The 18437-nt window shown below is 33.0% G+C and overlaps 5 protein-coding genes across 5 annotated transcripts; 2 read left to right on the top strand and 3 right to left on the bottom strand.

Annotated features, from left to right (window-relative positions):
* Window positions 1-551: 551 nt before the first annotated feature.
* On the bottom strand, window positions 552-9990 carry LOC135836296 (WD repeat-containing protein 37-like). The gene is made up of 6 exons (XM_065351043.1): window positions 9142-9990; window positions 8896-9068; window positions 8603-8834; window positions 8387-8525; window positions 7927-8179; window positions 552-1776 (listed from the first exon to the last, which is right to left on the bottom strand). The coding sequence occupies exons 1-6, from the start codon at window positions 9671-9673 to the stop codon at window positions 1657-1659; spliced, it is 1449 nt and encodes a 482-aa protein (XP_065207115.1). The 5' UTR covers window positions 9674-9990; the 3' UTR covers window positions 552-1656.
* A 334-nt stretch (window positions 9991-10324) lies between these two features.
* LOC135836337 (uncharacterized) lies at window positions 10325-11613 on the top strand. Its single transcript, XM_065351118.1, has 6 exons — window positions 10325-10489; window positions 10566-10663; window positions 10734-10853; window positions 10998-11133; window positions 11201-11275; window positions 11349-11613. The coding sequence occupies exons 1-6, from the start codon at window positions 10450-10452 to the stop codon at window positions 11474-11476; spliced, it is 597 nt and encodes a 198-aa protein (XP_065207190.1). The 5' UTR covers window positions 10325-10449; the 3' UTR covers window positions 11477-11613.
* On the bottom strand, window positions 11499-14698 carry Noc3 (Nucleolar complex protein 3). Its single transcript, XM_065351031.1, has 12 exons — window positions 14546-14698; window positions 14132-14453; window positions 13850-14064; window positions 13608-13764; window positions 13406-13539; window positions 13131-13331; window positions 12874-13062; window positions 12616-12797; window positions 12333-12541; window positions 12084-12265; window positions 11878-12009; window positions 11499-11809 (listed from the first exon to the last, which is right to left on the bottom strand). The coding sequence occupies exons 1-12, from the start codon at window positions 14552-14554 to the stop codon at window positions 11525-11527; spliced, it is 2217 nt and encodes a 738-aa protein (XP_065207103.1). The 5' UTR covers window positions 14555-14698; the 3' UTR covers window positions 11499-11524.
* A 191-nt stretch (window positions 14699-14889) lies between these two features.
* On the top strand, window positions 14890-15552 carry blp (mitochondrial import inner membrane translocase subunit Tim16). The gene has a single exon (XM_065351130.1). The coding sequence runs from the start codon at window positions 15001-15003 to the stop codon at window positions 15394-15396; it is 396 nt and encodes a 131-aa protein (XP_065207202.1). The 5' UTR covers window positions 14890-15000; the 3' UTR covers window positions 15397-15552.
* A 370-nt stretch (window positions 15553-15922) lies between these two features.
* On the bottom strand, window positions 15923-16507 carry LOC135836419 (transmembrane protein 169). The gene has a single exon (XM_065351249.1). It carries the CDS (start codon window positions 16505-16507, stop codon window positions 15923-15925), a length of 585 nt encoding a protein of 194 aa, XP_065207321.1.
* Between the last annotated feature and the right edge of the window lie 1930 nt (window positions 16508-18437).

Below are 18437 nucleotides of genomic sequence, written 5' to 3'. Positions count from 1 at the left end.
TGGAAGCGTTGACGACGAATATCAACTCATTTTTTGAATTCAACCCTTCCAAGGTTAACTTCATCCTCCCCTCCATTTCGACAAAAAATGAAAATTGAAAAAAATCGAGTGACATATGGTTTGTTTGGGTTTTGGAAGCGCCGAATATGAATTTCAACTCATTTTTTGGATTTACTCCCTCCAAGGATACATTTACCCCTTCCCAATTTCAAAAAAATTGTAAAAATCGTGTGACGTATGGGGTATTAGGTTTTTGCATATGCTGAATACGAATATCGGCTCAATTTTTTTCACCAAGTCTCTCCCAATCTCAACTACCCCCTCCCCTTTTTCTTGACAATTTGAAAAATAATTTTATTGATTTTTGGAATTCCTCCAAAGCCCCATTGCACCTCTCTCTTTCCCAAAAAATAACAAAGTCCCCGAAATTTCCATATTTTTTTCCATAAAAGCAAAAAATTTCAACTTATCCCCCGTTTTTTATAGATTTTAACGTACTACACGTACATAAACAATGAAAACCGTCAACACCTACAAAAAAAAATCACACCTTCGTTCTTCACAATTTATTTTCAAATAAACGAAAAAAAAAAAGAAAAAAAGATCGTAAAAAATAAGTGACAACATAGGTTTGGTAACTGTTCGGATACCGTTTAGTACATATAAATAAATAAATAAATAAACCTTAAACATATAAAAAATGGCTTTTTTTGAAAACAAAAAAATCGTCGATACAACCTTCTTTGCAAGAATAAAACACGCACAACTAAATACTATCACACACACATACAAACATACGAGCGAATACATTTCAATATAATATTTTTTTTCTTGTCGCAGGTACTTGAAAATGTAAAAAGAGAGACAGACATATAGACATCATAGACATAAATAGAGGTAAATCAGAAGAAAGGTAGGTACACGAAATAAAAATAAAAACAATCAACTTACTTACTTAATAGTTAATATACTCGTAGGTAAATTTTTATACCTTATTCGCTACGTATAAAATATATATAAACACGACGATGACGACGACAGCAACAGGAAATGGAATGCGTCATTTCATTAAAAATTTTTTTTAGTCGCAAAATGGAGATTAAACTCAATTTATAGATATCAAAAACCTAAATAATATAGTAATAATAATTTCACAAAAGTGGTAGTTCTAGCTCTATAGGTATATTAGGTTTACAGATAGGTAGAGGTAATCAATTTTAAGACAGGCTATCACCCATTTCTTTTTGCATACGTAAGCTATATAATCATTTATAATTAATTAATACAACGCATTAGGTACGATTTTTCTTCCCAAATAAGCATAAATACTCGTAAAAAAAAACATAATACAACGACAGACTAGTTAGACGAACTCGTAGTAGGCCAAAACGCCACCATACCTACGTTGAAATGGCTGATTCGTAAAATAAACATTTCAAATATACATATAGGTAACTCATTTAACTAATACGATGACTCTGGTAAGTTTACAAGTGCCCTTGAACTTACATATGTACCACAACCCCTAAAAATACCAACGAAAAGGCTCGAGATACACATTAAATTTGAAATATGCAGACATCTCATCTTCATTACGACGACGACGACGGCCACAACAGCTGAGGCGTAAAAAGGTAGTACGATGAGGACGGTTTTTCAGTCTTTATTCGATTGGATCAACCATCCTAATATTCTTCGATCGAAACCGCAGCTGAAGAAATTACACGAAGCGTTATCTTCGTTCCAAGCGACACCGCAAACCATTCTTCTATGTCCCTGTAAGCATTATAAAATACGCGACAATCAGCCAGAGAAATTATCGCACATTATGTAGTGGTATGTTGTGCCTGTGGCCACCTTGACGTTGACGATTTGCCATTAACCGTGACAGTACAACGTCGATGTTGTTATTGTCGCCATTACATTATCCCATTACCGCAGCCATGGTGGTCATTTGAACGCTATGTAAACTCACACTCACACACATACATACATACACACTCGAGTCTAGTCTACGAGTAATACACCGGATAAAATTGAAGACCGAGTAGAACTCGACTCGACCTCTACTTTCTTCCAATTCAAATCACAGACATGAGAGATAGCGACCTTCTTGAGTGAAAACCCAATCAAAGAGAAGGGTTCGGTTCGCGTAGGGTATTTTTTATTCGTAGTTATTCGGGCGACCTTTCAGCTTCAGCGTTTCTGCTCTATTACGATTTCTAAAGCTCGTGAGACGTGAATATTAACATCGACACGCACTCCGACCTCAGCTCCGGCGCCACCTTTATACTCTTTGAAAATGTCACTAAATAAACGACCAATCGAGCCTTTTTACCGGCACCTCTTTTTCACACCCTTATACCTTATACCCCTTGCTTTGTCGTCTTCGACTAAAAATATACCTTTTAAATTGATTAACATGGCGTACATAACGTACGAAGTCGTCGGTTCCCCTCATGTCAAGTCTGATGCCTCCTGGCGCAAAAGCCAACTCGTAAGGCGAATACGACGACATAAGGCGGATGAAGGAATGGTTGAGGGGAAGAGCAGCTGCCCATGGTTCAGGTAAAAGTTTTTCTACATTTGATCAATTCGAATAAGAAAGAAAAATTAAAAAACGTTAAAATTCTGAAGGTCGATTGAAAGATGTTGATAAGAGGAGAATTTTTTTGTGCAATTTTGGTAAAAAGTAGGTTATATTTTTTTTTTACAAAGAACAGAACTTTTTTTAAGCCTTGACAAAATCCAGGAATTTTTTGCAAGTGTGGCAAAGCGATCTGATTTTTCAAGAAAAACTTTGACCAATAATAAAACAAATAATTATTTTTGCAATTGTGGCAAAAAGTGGACTTTTTTGAAATTTTGGAAAATCCAGGATTTTTTTTTGAAATTTTGGCAAAAAAATTCAGATTTTTTTTGAAATTTTGACCAACAAAAAAAATTAAATTTGCAATTTTGGCAAAAAGTAGATCATGTTTTTCGCAAGTTTGACAAAAAACAGGACTTTTTTCAAGTTTTGAGAAAATTATTTTTCCAATTTTGTCAAAAAAAACTGTTTTTTTAAAATAGGTAAAATTTTGACCAACAAAAAAAAGGATTATTTTGCAATTCTGGGAAAAAGTCATGTGACAAAAACCAAGGCTGTTTTGAAGTTTTGAAAAATCCAGCGATTTTTTTTGCGATTTTGGCAAAAAAATCTGATTTTTTTGAAATTTTGACTAATAAAAAAAGGATTAATTTTGCAATTCTGCCAAAAAGTTATGGTTTTTTGCAAATTTGACAAGAAACAAGACTTTTTTAGTTTCGGAAAATCCAGAAATTTTTTATTGCAATTTTGGCAAAAAAATCAAATTAATTTTCAAAATTTTGACCAACAAAAAAAGATTATTTTTGCAATTCTGGCAAAATCTAGGAAAGTTTTTTGCATATATTACAAAAATATCAAATTTTTTTTGAAATTTTGACCGAAAAAAAGGATTAATTCTGCAATTCTGGAAAACAGTTACCTATGTTTTTTGCAAGTTTGACAAAAAAATCTGATTTTTTTGAAATTTTGACCAAAAAAAAGGATTAATTCTGCAATTCTGGAAAACAGTTATGTTTTTTTGCAAGTTTGACAAAAAATAAGACTTTTTTGGAGTTTTGGAAAATTCAAGCATTTTCTATTGCAATTCTGGCAAAAAATTTTTTTCATTTATGGCAAAAAAATTCTGCTTTTTTTTGAAATTTTGACCAAAAAAAAAGGATTTAATTCTATAATTTTGACAAAAAGATGTTTTTTGCAAGTTTGACAAAAAATAAGTCTTTTTTGAAGTTTTGGAAAATCCAGGAATTTTTTTTGAAATTTTAACCAACAAAAAAAAAGATTAATTTTGCAATTCTGCCAAAAAGTCATGTTTCTTTTGCAAGCTTGACAAGAAACAGGACTTTGTTAAGGTTTTGAAAAATCCAGGAATTTTTTATTGCAATTTTGGCAAAAAAATCAGATTTATTTTCAAAATTTTGACCAAAAAAAAGGATTTAATTTAATTCTGTAATTTTGACAAAAAGTTATGTTTTTTGCAAGTTTGACAAAAAATAAGACTTTTTTGGAGTTTTGGAAAATTCAGGCATTTTCTATTGCAATTCTGGCAAAAAATTTTTTTTCATTTATGGCAAAAAAATTCTGCTTTTTTTTGAAATTTTGACCAAAAAAAAAGATTAATTTTGCGATTCTGCCAAAAAGTCATGTTTTTTTTGCAAGCTTGACAAGAAACAGGACTTTTTTAAAGTTTTGGAAAACTCAGGGATTTTTTATGGCAATTTTGGCAAAAAAATCAGATTTCTTTTCAAAATTTTGACCAACAAAAAAAAGTTTTTTTCTGCAATTCTGGCAAATCTAGGAAAGTTTTTTTGCATTGATGGCGAAAAAATCCAATTTGTTTAAAATTTTGACCAAAAAAAAAGGATTAATTCTGCAATTCTGGCAAAAATTTGTGTTTTTTCAAGTTTGACAAAAAATAAGACATTTTTGAAGTTTTGGAAAATCTAGGAATTTTTTTATTGCAATTTTGGCAAAAAAATCAGATTTATTTTCAAAATTTTGACCAACAAAAAAAAGATTATTTTTGCAATTCTGGCCAAATCTGTTTTCTTTGAAATTTTGACCAAAAAAAAAAAGGATTTAATTCTGGCAAAAAGTTATGTTTTTCGCAAGTTTGACAAAAAATAAGACTTTTTCAAAGTTTTGTAAATTCCAGGAATTTTTTTTGCAATTTTGGCAAAAAATCAGATTTTTTTATTTTTTAGATTTATTTACCAAAATTGCAACAAAAGGGTTATTTTTGCAATCCTGGAAGAAAGTAATGTTTTTTTAAAATCCATTTTGACCAAAAAAAAACAGAAACTTTTAATAATCTTTTGCAAGGTTTGCAAAAAATAAAAAACAAGACTTATGCAATTTTAGCAAAATCTTAATTAATATTTTTTTAATTTAAAATTTTTGCAGTTTTGAAAGAAGGACTGTAGGTATATTGCAACTTTTACATAATTTAGGACCTCTCATTAGGACCTTTCTAGCAATTTCAACAAAAATTCAAAAAAAACTACACTTTTTTACAATTTTTGGCAAAAATTGAAAGTTTTTGCAAAGTTTGGCAGAAAAATCAGATTTTTTCAAAATTTTGACTCACAAAAAAAGGATTATTTATTTTTGCGATTCCGGTAAAAAGTAAATATTTTTTGCAAGTTTGATAAAAAACTGGAGTTTTTGTAAAATTTATGATATCTTTTTTTTATAGCAATTTTGACAAAAAAAATTTGGGATTTGGCAAGTTTGACAAAAAAGAAAAAAGAAACTTGCAATTTTGATAAAATCTCTTAAAGTTTTTTAAAAAATAATTTTGGCAACAAAATCAAAAACAAATAACTTTGCATTGCAACTTTTTTTTGCATACCCAATTTAGGACCACTCTGGCAACCCTGGAAAAACAGGACTTTTTTCTGCAATTTTGACAAAAAAAATAAAAGAACGAGGTTTCTTACAACTTTGGCAAAAATTGAAAATTTTTGCGATTTTGGCACAAAAAAAATCAGATTTTTCAAAATTTTACCAAACCAAAAAAAAAGGTTAATTTTTGAAATTCTGTCAAAAAATGGTCTTTTTTCAGTTTTGGTGAAATTTGGGATCATTTTTTTTTTTTTAGCAATTTTAACAACAAAAAAAATATATACAAATTTGGCAAAAAAACAAACATGTGCTATTTTGGCGAAAAAATAAAAAAATTGGCATTTTTGAAAAAGAACATTTTATTACAACTTTTGCATAATTATTTTAGGACCTTTCATGGCAATCCTAAAACAACAGGAATTTTTTCTGAAATTTCAACAAAAATGCAAAAAAACTGTATTTTTTACAACTTTAGGCAAAAATTGGAATTTTTAGCAATTTTGGCAGAAAAATAAAAAAATTTTGACTCAGCAAAAAAAATGATTATCTATTTTTGAAATTCTATCAAAAAGTAACGTTTTCTTGCAAGTTTGACAAAAAAAGTTTTGGCAGAATTCACGACCCAATTTTTTGTTATTTTCAAAAAAATATAACAATTCAACTGCAATTATTTTGACCAAGAAAATGATTTTTTTCGCAATTTTGAAAAATAAAAACAATATTTTGTAGCAAAAAACTATTTTTTTGCAATTTTGGCAACATTCAATTTTTATTTTTGAAAAAAAACAGGACCTTTTTGCAATTTTTCCATGAAAAGAACAGTCTTTTGATAAGATCTGAAATTTATTGTAACGTTGAACAAACCAATAAAAAAAATGACAAAATAAACTTTTTACAATTCTGAACAAAATCTGGACAGTTTTCGCAATTTTGTGAAAAATGGACTGTTTATTGAAATATTGACAAGAAATGAGAACTTGATAAAACTTTTTTCAGTTTTGGTAGATTTTTTTTACATTTACTTATTGAAAAAAAGAAACAAAACTTTTTTCGAAATTTTGGCAAGAACTGACACTTTTGACCCCTCCCCCTCCCGCTCAAAAACGAAAAAAAATTTCAAAATTCTTTCTCACACAAATCATTGCTAACTAAACATTAAAAAATAAAAATTAAATTTTCCCATAAAATAAACCACGTACAAGGAACAGATGGGAGGGGAGAGGTGATCAACACCATTCACCATATCACACCTTTCAGTTCCAAGAACCCCTACAGAGCAAACAAGTCATTCGAAATTTACTCAGTTCCATCAGTCGAATAAACAAAATAACCCACACTGGTCATATCTTACTCTAAAACCCACCCTACCCCCTTTCAATATCTACCATTTTCATAACCACATATTTAAAAACAAATAATATCCAGTCATTAACACCTCTTTAATAATCGTATTACCACCAAAACAACCATATCATTATACAGATGATCAACCCAAACAACAAGCCACCGTATAGTTATCCCTATAGTCCGTGTCAATGTTTCAAAATTATACTTCCACACGCAATTTTCTTTTCAAAACAACACGTTCGACGACTGCTGCAAAAATTCGACCGACCAAAAACCACGCAATTAACGTGGATTGAAAACGCGACTGAAGTTTTTCTCTTTTATGTGCGTTTTTTTTTTTTACAACATTCGAATAGACGAAAAATGAATACTACGAATCGTTGACCTTGTAACAGTGCATTGCCCTTGACCTAAATTTTCTCTTCGCTCATTCTTACGAGCGAGTAAAATACGAGTATACCGCACCAACGCGTAATTATGTGAAAGAAATCAACGTAGTAAAGAGAACTTGAAAGAAAGAATGGTATTGTCGTTACCCTAGAATAATATTCCCCTCGACTTCCTTTCCTCGCAGGTGTACAGATTACTATATTTTTTCATACCCTTTTGAGAGCTCGGGCTAATGGTAATGGTAAGTTTACCCTTTGTTTGTTGTGGCCTCCTACGTTGCAAGTATAGTAGAAGTAGACGAATTTTAATTTATTTTTACACCAGACCTACCTAATGAATCTAGTACGTAGTATTTATCGCGTAATTTATAATTGGCAACAGTGTTTTGGGCGATTAAGTAGGTTTTTTTAGGGAATATTAAATTAAGTATAGTAGAGCACGACGACGACGATGTTCGTTGGATGTGAGATGGTGACGAGATAAAATTATCGAGTGGTATTTTAGATAAAATTTACACATCTGGTTTAAAAAAAAAAAATTCAAATTTAAATTGAATTTAAAAATAATTTCGCTAAAATCAACATTCCACGAATCAATTCCGATGATTCAGTCGTTAGAAAAATTCCTAAATATACATCTCTCGTAATAATTACGTAACACCCTATCGTGATTTTTCCCCTCGATCATTGGCTCATCGAACTCTTGGAAAAATCAACGCACAGAATTCAAACGACGATCAAATTCACCACGATATTTACCTGGCGACTAGTTCTAGGCAATCTGGCGATCCTTTGGCCGAGCAAATCGTACAATCTGATCTGTCTATTATCATGCGGTATAGCGATAAGTCCACTCGGAGAAATAGCCAATCGATTAATCCCAGAGTCTAATCTAATCGTAGCCAAAGACGATCTCATATTCCTCAAATCCCATATCTTGACCGTTCTATCGTCAGATCCAGAGACAACCTTGTCGTCGCACTTTTTCGCGAACACTGTACAGGTTACAGTTCTGTTGAAAAAAACAAACAACGAAACAATCAACGACGAGAAACTCTCGAGTACATAGAAAAAATTCAACACCTTGCGATAGTATAGCAACAAGTACATTAAAGCAACGAATCGATTACCGAAGTGTTTACATAGTAAATAAATGGTACTATTTTTCAAAACGTCGTCGAGTAATTTAATTCAGATTTGGTGTTTCTTTTTTGCTTACTGTGTATGGCCTTGGAATACGGAAACCGAATGGATAGGTTCGCGGAAATCCCAAAGTCTAAAGGTGGTATCACGAGACGAAGTAACGACTAATTTTTGAGAATGATGAGCAGATGCGTGCATCAGTTCTTGATCATGACCTAGGAATATAAAAAACAATGAACACATTGGCATCGATGCTTCGAAGTAGGTTGTATCGAACATGAGCCATGTTTACCGGAAAGCGATTGCAACAAGTCGCCTGTTTCGACATCGTAAAGTAACGCTGTACGGTCCCACGACGCTGTAATTACTTGATCGCCACCGGGTAGCCAATCTGCTGCCATTACGACGTTCGAATGACCGAGAAGAGATCGTACCGGAGTTCTTAGTATCGACGAGACTCCATCTAGACCCAAGTCATCGGTTTCTTTCAAGTCTACAGGTTCTTCGTCCGATGAGGCGGATTTCTGAAACCGAACGTACGTTAAAATGGGCTCAATTTTACAACGAGTAATCCGCGATACTCACTATATGTTCCCAGTTGACAACAGCTTGCCAAATATGAACGGTTTGGTCACCGCTGGCAGTAAGAATCAGGTCTTTGGTAGGATGAAACCGTAGAGAATTCACAGATCCGGTATGTCCAGCGTATTGCAGCAGACATTCGCTACTTTCTGTATTCCATATACGAGCTGTGTAATCTGCAATACGAAAAAAACACCTTTAATTACTCGATTCATCTCTCTAAAAAGCACTAGCTCATTTCCAACTCACCAGCTGATGCTGTTCCTATCAAAGGTTGTCCATTTTGAGCAACGCCGACATCCCAGATACCGTCTTTATGACCGTTGAATTCTCTAACCATGGAACAATTCAACGTTGGTGTTTTGAAACTAGAAACAATCTTACTCGTTTGAGCTTTCAACTTATGGGTAGCTTTTAACTTCTGCTGCGAACTAAGCTTTTGTTTGGTCGACGACCGGACCGAATTCGTGACCGATTCGACGTCTGTATTTTCACTAGCGAGTTTCTCGTTGACTAAACCTTCTTTCTCGAATCGCTCGTGTAGTCTTTCGATTTTCTCTTGTAAGGTTACATTTTCCAGGTACAAGTTCTCGAATTCTTTCTCTATCTGGAAGAATAGCTCTTGTAGTCTGGCTTTATAGGCAGGAGGTAGCGAGGTTTCGACGTCTAGATCGGTTTGATAGTTGTTTTGCAGGAACTGCGTGAAATCCATGTCACTTATCTGGAATTTAGACGAACCCTTCGGTTTGGTTTTCGTCTGGGGTAGGTTTTCTTGCGGCATGATTTACTACTCGACGTGTGTGGCGCGAACTAGGTTGAAGGATTAAACCATTTTTTATTACGTTTAAAATATTAGGTATAGATAAACGAACGGTTGTAAGGAATAGCGCGAATAGACTGTGGCCAAGTTTTGGCTTACTTTCTAAATTTCATAACTAATGGAGTAATATGTTTCGAGATTACGGTAACGCGCAACTAACTTCCCACTAGTTCGGTTAACAACTAGTTACAATTTGTTTGATGTAAAATTGCAAAACATTTCTTCTACTTCTACGATAAAAATTACACATATGAGTTGTAAAATTTTCAAACTACCAATCACAGAATAGATAAGAAAATAAACAAGGTTATCATATCGATGGTGAAAGTCGATTTGGATCGAATGCAATAATCGATTCGAATTTTTTCTCGTTTAACTTTCAGTGCTGCCAGAATTGAGTTTTTGAAGCTTTTACTTTTCACAGTTTTCATTTTTCAATTAATTAATTAAATTCCATCAGTTAATTAATGAACATTTCTATTTTCTATAGATTGTGATTGTTTTTACATCGTTTTATTTTTTTAAAAAGGATAAAGGAGTTTTGGGGATTTTTCATTTTTGAAATTTGAGTTTCTCATCTGGCAACGCTGCTTGATTCATTTCTCTTTGGAAATCCAACGGATTTTTGCTGAGCTTTCGTTTTTCCTGAGGTTTTTCCATTAGAAAAATATTTGAATCATCATAATTCATAGTTCAGTTCGATTTGAAATTGTAAGGCCAGTTTCTGTGGTATTGATATGCAAAATATTCTGGATAAGAATTCAGATCATAGAGAAGGTAATGATTTACATTTTACGTTGAATTTCGATCGATATTTTCATATTTACTTTTCATAAATATTTCATTTACGTAGGTGTTTGGACTCTAGTTAATTATGGCTATAAAGAAGACGATAAAACGTGGACTACGATTTTCCCCAAGAAAGATGAGAGAATGTCACTGATTCTTAAAGTATACAAGATTCGGTTTCGATTCACTTCATTCGTTTTCGAATCCAATCAACGAATTGATTGTATTTCAGAATATGTGCTTGATTATCCTAAATGGAAATGAACTGCTGGAAAATTTCTCGTTCTTGATGCACGATATCAAACGTATTGCTATTGATAATGATTCGATGGGTATTGCTCTCGAACAAGGAGTGAGTAACGTTTGTTTTCAGTTCTAATTTAATGTAAAAATACGGAGAATGTTTCTCTCACAAGAATATTAATTCGAATATGTCAAATTTCATCTTTTAAGACAATTGGTGTTGACGATGTGATAACTGACATTTTTTTGGTAGGCTACGAAAAGAAGATTGATAAGGGTACGATTCTCCGGAAAAATGATGTTTCCAGGCGAACATTATTGTGATCAATGTGCTAAAGTTTTAAGTCACTATATTGTTCCAAATTATGTAAATAAAGATAATCAATTAGGTGAGTAATATTATTACATATTACTTCTTCGAAATATTTTCCACCCTAATATTTAATTCAATTGCAGATCAGCCAAGTAAAGTTTCATTATCTCAATACGTATCGGAATTTATTAAAAATACTAAAGGATTGCCGTCTCAAAGTAAGCCAAAATTTCATTCTATCAACGTAAGGTACCTAAACGAACACTACAACGATTTTTTTCAACATTTCAGAATACGAAGAGCTGGTATCGGTTTATCCTCTAGAAGACATCATCGAAGATTGCATCTTGGATGTAAATTTTCCAGATATCGTAGCACAAGTACACTCCATTCTAGAATCTAAACTAAATTCCAAGTAAATAAAAAAATCATCGTTATTGTTATAAAAATTCAAATAGTGAAATTTATTATTTAAAAATAGTCGAAAAATCTACATTATTTTCTGTATTATTTAAAAACGTATCGCATTCTTTAATAAAATCGTTTTTCAAAATTACGTTACGAGTTTGTTTTGGTTTTTTATTCGGTGCTGGAATGGATGGTTTGAATGCAACGTTCGTTGGATCATACTGGTCGCAGAAATTGGTAGAAGTTAGCTTTGATAATTCAGCGGGTAGGCTACCTTCTCCTAAAGTAGGAGCTCCGTTACAAACGTGAATACTTAGTTTACGAGTAGTAGGATGGTAATGTCTCTGTTGAAGTATAATTAATTAGAAAATGTTCGAGGTAAATAAATAGTAAAAGTACCAAAAGTACGTACTCGTAAAGCGCAAAGTTCCCACATAGCTGTATTTCCAGCGTTACAATACTCAGGTTCGTTCAGCTCTGGGTTATAAACTCCTTGTCCGTAATTACATTCGACATCGAGTAATAAATCTGCGGCTTTGGTTAACTAAAAAAAAGACAGAATGAGATTCAAAATCTGTTCATGTTAATTCTACGTTCAAAATTATCCAAAATTATTACCTGAACGACAGACTTGACGATAGATAGAGCGCCTAAGGACCCGTTATGGAGTACTTGTAAAGCTAACGTTGCTAATCGTTTGGTAAACGAAAGCATCCTCTGAGTAGTGATTTGTTTACGTTTATGGACCAAGACAGCTTCTAAAGTTGAGAGTAGAGTTTCGATACTTTCGTACGTTTTGCCTGAAATCAACGTTCGAGATTATATTCAACGAATTAATCAACCGGTACGATAAGGAAGAGAATATACCTGCGTGGATTTCCAACATTACTCGATATAAATGACTGTAGAAGTATAAAGGATCGATATTTATCATGTTTTCTTGTCCGGAAAGAATTATGAACACGGTTTTAATACAATAAAGCTGTTCTCGAATATTCAGATTGCCTTTAGTTAGTAACTGATCTAATACGTTGACTAAATCTTGGTAATATTCTAAATTAATACAGTGAGCGAATCTGTAACATGGAAATTAAAGTATTACCGCACTAGTCGTTGAAAAATGAATCAATTCGAAAGAAGATTTCCTTACTTGGCAACTCCTTCCAGGGTAATGCTCAACAGATTAGATCTAGGAGCTCGTTTAAGAATTCTGAAGTAAATTAGGAATACCATTTTTACGATCTCGGTCATATGTTGCTGTTTACTTTTCTTATTTTCTTCGGCTTCAGCTTCGAGCATTTCTTTATCCAATTTAGCGAGCTCTTTCTTTCTCTACGAACAAAAAAAGGCCAGGGAATGAGAAAAGAACTGAAACAATTTGTTAAAGTAGGATAAATTCGAAGCTTACTTTGCGTTCTTTTTTTGATAAACTCAGAACCCTTTGACGTTTATTTTGCAGTTGTTTGTTCTTTATTTCTTCTTCTTTCTCGTCATCTAGATTAACATTTTTTATCCTTAAGGCTAAAAGGACGGCGAGAGCTTCGCAATGAACGCAATGTGCTCTAGTTTTCACCAAGTAATTGATACGTCGAACGATCTAATGGAAATATAAACATCATTAGATAGTTTTAACAATAAAAAAATTGACTATTCAAGAATACTAACCGATAAAGAAATCAATCCACGTTTATCTTGATGAAATACTCGTTTGTAACATTCTTCGACTATTTTTCGTACTTCTTCGTCCGGATTATCCAAATACATCGTCAGCAAATGAACAATATTATCGGCATAATTGAAATAAGGATGCGTTTCTAATAATTCGCTCAAACATTTCACCGCTAATATTCCTAATTTTTTCTCCGGCTGTAACATAAAAAATAAAGGATAACTTGTAGATCAATTTTGAATCGTAAAATAAGCCGAAAGAAAACACGTACAGGAGTAACTACTCTGTTGTCGCCTTTCTTCTTACGTAGACATTGAGCTATGGCTTCCAAATTAACTAAAAATGCTTGGTATCCTTTGAGTAATTGACCTTCGTAACCAACCAACTGCTGTGTAATTTTTTTCACTAAAAATAGGCAAGAAATTATTTTCATATAAAAATCAGGATTTTTTAAAATTACATTCGTGACTTACATTTTTTCAAAGGAACGTCTTGATGTTTAATTTGATACGCTGGAATTAAATCTTTGAAGATTTCTAAAAGCGATAAAGTTACTAATTTTTTCACAGTAAGTTGTACTTCTGGATCTTTACTGCTCATTATTTCTAATAGAGAATCTAAATTTTCGATCTGGAATAAACATATAGAATAATACGATAAGAACACCATATAGATGATAAAGACGAGACGAATAATTGAGACATTAATTAGTTACCTTCATTTCAGGATTTTCTAAAAGGGTACTCGACAATAATCCAATTCGAAATTTATATTTATTCACGAGTTGTTCTCGTTTAGCGTAAATTTTTGCTACGCTGACAGGCTCGTCAAGATCTAATTCTTCATTACCAACTAACTCATTTGACCACGTAATCTCGTCATCTTCTAACCCACTTGCTGGACGCTTCTCCTCCTTCTCAATTGGTTCTTCTGAAATTCAAAGCACGTAATTAGGTACAAAAATTCATCGGATTTCAACGATAGATCAGCAAATTACCTTCTTCATCCTCAGGTTCATCGGTTACATCAGTGAAACGACGTTCTAAACCCTGCTTAGTTTTAATCGGTAATAACATCTTGGTGTTATATTCTCGCATATAAGACGGTTTAGTCCATTCGTAGTCTTTATCCAACATATCAGCGACATCTTCGGGTGTATGTTCTTGAGGCTGGGTAACCGGTAACGTCTGTTTGTTTTGAAGAGCCATGAAAGCACTTTTTGATACATGTTTCTTCGTTTTGAGTTTTCCTTTATTCCGCAGTCGGTTACGTTGCTTTACACCGCTGGTTTTGGATTTTACTTTCTTGGTAGCTTTTTTCTGTAATAAGAGGAGTAGATGAGTAAAATGAATTGAAATTTCTTCGAAGGAAGGACTATAAGAGATGGAAATATAAGATTATTTATCATTACCTTGGTCATGATGAATATAGTTTAGGAAGCTCTGAAAAATGACTTCTGAATCAGAGGATTTTTTTAAATATTTACTCCACCAAAGCAATCACCATTTGAGATGAAAAAAGGTGAAAATTCGGAAAAAATTTTTCCAAAAAAAAACAACATGTGTTGGAGAAAAATTGATAAGAAGGTAAACCACGTGCTTTATTTTTAGCCTGGTTCAAGACGTGAAAAAAAATCGAGAAAAATAGTTCTTAAAATAACCACAAGATGTCGCTTTTCGGAATCTACTGAATCTACCCTTGAAAATCACCAGGCCAAGAGGTCAAAACACCAAATTCTCACGCACGTGATAAGCTTTTTATCTCATTTATTTGTCATTGCGATTCGATCGAGAAACAGTTGAATTTTCGAGCAATTCGTCGCGTTTTTTGATGATGAAATAATGAAAATATTTTACCACCTTCTTAATGGCGAAATACATCGTGCAAATTATAGTTTTGGGTGGCCAAGTAGTGAGTAAAGCTTTCGTAAAAGCTCTCAGGCAAGAATATGCAGCCAGTCAAGCAGCAGCCAACAAAGCTGGCGGTGCGAATAAAGGATCAGCGAATTCTCGCACGACAGCAGCAAATGTCAAGGCTGGAATCACACTTACCGAAGCTATGCAGATACTAAATGTCGATAAAATCAATCCCGAAGATGTGAATAAAAGATACGAACATCTGTTCAACGTTAACGATAAGTCGAAAGGAGGCTCGTTTTATATCCAATCTAAAGTCGTCAGAGCCAAAGAAAGAATCGATCAAGAGATAGCTCATCATAAAACTGATAAAACTGAAGAATCAACCGACTCGAGTAAATCTTGAAAGCTTGAATTTAGCGTTCTGGTCATGGTTACTGTATCCTTTAATAATTACATTCTCGTTATTTTCTCTATCACTTTATTTTAATTTATTTTAGAGGTTGACATGTGATAGATGAATTGTAGATGATCGTGTAAATAAATCTTGTTGCTTTTTCTACGTTTGTTACAGTTATTCAACCGACCTTTTTTAAACCCGAAAACAAACAACACCACCGTATTAAATAGTTTATTCATGGCAATCTAATACATTCGATAGACGTGGAAGTATACAAAGTAAAAATGCACTCGTAGTTGTAGCAAAATCATCTTATCGTTATAAAAATTTATACGTATTTAATTTTAATATGGCAGTTCTCAGCTGTACGTTTGTAAACTCGTAAAAAAAATCGAAGCAATACACGACGAAGAACATCTCTCATCGTTCGTTAGCGGAATAAAAATTGCGTAAAAAATGCGATATGTGGAAAAATTCCCATTAATCAAAAGCAGTCTTGCGATACGAATAAGAAATTATGCGTTTTAACATACTATAATTCAGTTTGTTGTACAGGATTTTCACCAGAATTACGTACGTTTACTAAAACAACCACTTGATACGGGCAGCATTCCTCTATACTCAAAGCCGAACAAATCCATCCGTAAAAGCCTTTCTCCAAATCAGTTATTTGCTTTAGCCAACTACTGTAATGCCAAGATATCTGCGCTAGAGCCCCGTAAATGGCTAAACCGCTCGAGAAACAAACGATCAAAAAGGGATAAGCGAAAATCAACGTAGGAGCGAATAATACTCGTTTTATGATTTTATCGTGTTCGGCAACGTGGTTAAAAATATTATACCAAGTCAACGTACCGATGTAAAACGAGTACAGACTCGTTAGACACATGACGAAAGGTGTACAGAAAAGACTCAGTATGAGGACGTGTATACCTTGATTTGTGGCACAAATTCGGCATTTCTTTTGCTGAACTGAAGTTATATTCGCTTCCAAAATATCTAACTCGTCTCGTGATATGTTTACTTTGACGCTAACGCGATCGACTTTTTTCTTTTTCTTTATCGTACCTGGTAGTGTTAAGCACGTCTCCGGTGTGGTGTTCGCTTCTTGGACCATTGTAAAGTGGATATGGATTATATTTTAGGTTTTAAGTTTACCCTTTATCGCTGCATCTGGTTCGCTGCTTCCTATTGAGGGAAAAAAAGTGTTGCCGAAATGTTAATATATATTGTGACTTGATGAGGACGGTTTGAAGTGTTATTCGCAGTCATTCCATGATTATTTGACCTAAAATGAGCTTTGAACTTGGGTCTTTCGAATTCGTTTTGGGCTATTTTTCTAAGTGTACGAAGTCTGATTATGAAACCAATAGGAAGTGGTCATCGACCTTCTTAGGGGTGGATTGCTCAGACTTCAGAAGAAAATGGTTGGATCTGATCAGATCATATTCAAGTATTTCAAGAAATCCAAGAAATATCATTAGATCAGATCTGTTTATTTGATGAGCTCAGAACAGATCAAAACTGTTCAATTACCTCAGATCATAAATCATTGTTCGATTTGAATTGAACTGGTCAGATCAGATCTGTTAGAATCGGATCAAAGGAATTACTGGATCTGATCTGACCTTGCCTGTTTCAACAGTTCTGATGTTCTGATTTGACTTAACGTGATTGAATAGTGCTGATATATGATCTGAGCTCATCAACGAATTATCATATCATATGATAAAAATCCGAACAAACAACTCATTTCGATGAATCAAATCGTACTTTTTTCAAAAATTCTAAAAATCATGACTCAATTTTGGACACAAAATTCTTCAAAAAAACAGAAAAAAGTTTTGATAGAAATTTTCAATTTTTTTCTGGAATTTTTACCAAATTTTAGATTCACAAATTTTTCAAAAATGTCCAGAAAAATTTTGGCAGAAAATTTTTGATTTTATATTGAAATTTCAACTCATTTTTGATAGATCAAATCGCACCTTTTTCAAAAATTCAAAAATCATGACTCAATTTTGAACCCAAACAAAATACTCCAAAAATCTTCAAAAAATTGAAAAAAAATATTTAAAAGCCATTTTGATAGGTTGCATGACACATTTTTTCAAAAATCTCAAAATTTACAAGTCCATTTTGGGCTTGAAATTCTTTCAAAAATGTTCAAAAATAGTTCTAACGAAAATTTTTGATCTTTTGTCAGCTCTGTCCAGGGATTTCCAGCCAATCATCGATTAGCTTTTGGCTATCAGCTTTTAGCTTGATTTTCATTAGCTTAAATAAAGCTGGCTATTGGCTGGCAAAATTTCATTGGCTGGCGATTGGCTGGCTTTTGGCTTATGAAAACAAAAATACATGTGACCCCTCAAAATACTCGTTATGACGTGTAGACGATTATTAAAAGGACAATTTTCATTTCTGTGGTGTCAGTGAGTGTAAGACGTGAGTCACGAGTGAAAAAAAAATAAAATCTGAGAAAAAAATTTTAAAAAATTGAAAAATTTGAAAATCACTCCCAAGTTCATTAGCTTTTGGCTATTAGCTATTGGCTGGCAATTTTTCATTAAGCCAGCTTTTGGCTATTGGCTTAAATACCATTAGCTTGCATTAGCTATTGGCTTTTGGCTTTTAGCTATTGGCTGGCTGGAAATCCCTGGCTCTGTCGAAATTTCAACTCATTTTAATAGGTCACATGACACTTTTTCCAAAAGTCCCCAAACGTCAAGGCCTAATTTTGGGCTCGAAATTTTCAAAGAAAATCCCCAAAAAATTGAAACAAAATTTTAACCCATTTTGATAGATCACATTGATGATACACTTTTTCAAAAATCTCAAAATTCACGAGTCAATTTTGGTCTCAAAAAACATAATTATTGAAATATTTGAATTTATTACCAAATTTCAGCTCATTTCAATTCCTGAGTGACATGACATATTTTTAAAAAATCAAAATTCTTCAAAAATGTTTTTAAAAAATGTTGATAGAAATTGTCGATCTTCGGTCGAAATTTCAACTCATTTGAATAGTTCACACGACACCTTTT

Source organism: Planococcus citri, chromosome 1 (assembly GCF_950023065.1).
Source record: "Planococcus citri chromosome 1, ihPlaCitr1.1, whole genome shotgun sequence".
Taxonomy (NCBI): Eukaryota; Metazoa; Arthropoda; class Insecta; order Hemiptera; family Pseudococcidae; genus Planococcus; species Planococcus citri.
Note: the sequence above shows the minus strand (reverse complement) of the source record. Positions and strands in the feature narration are given on the sequence as shown.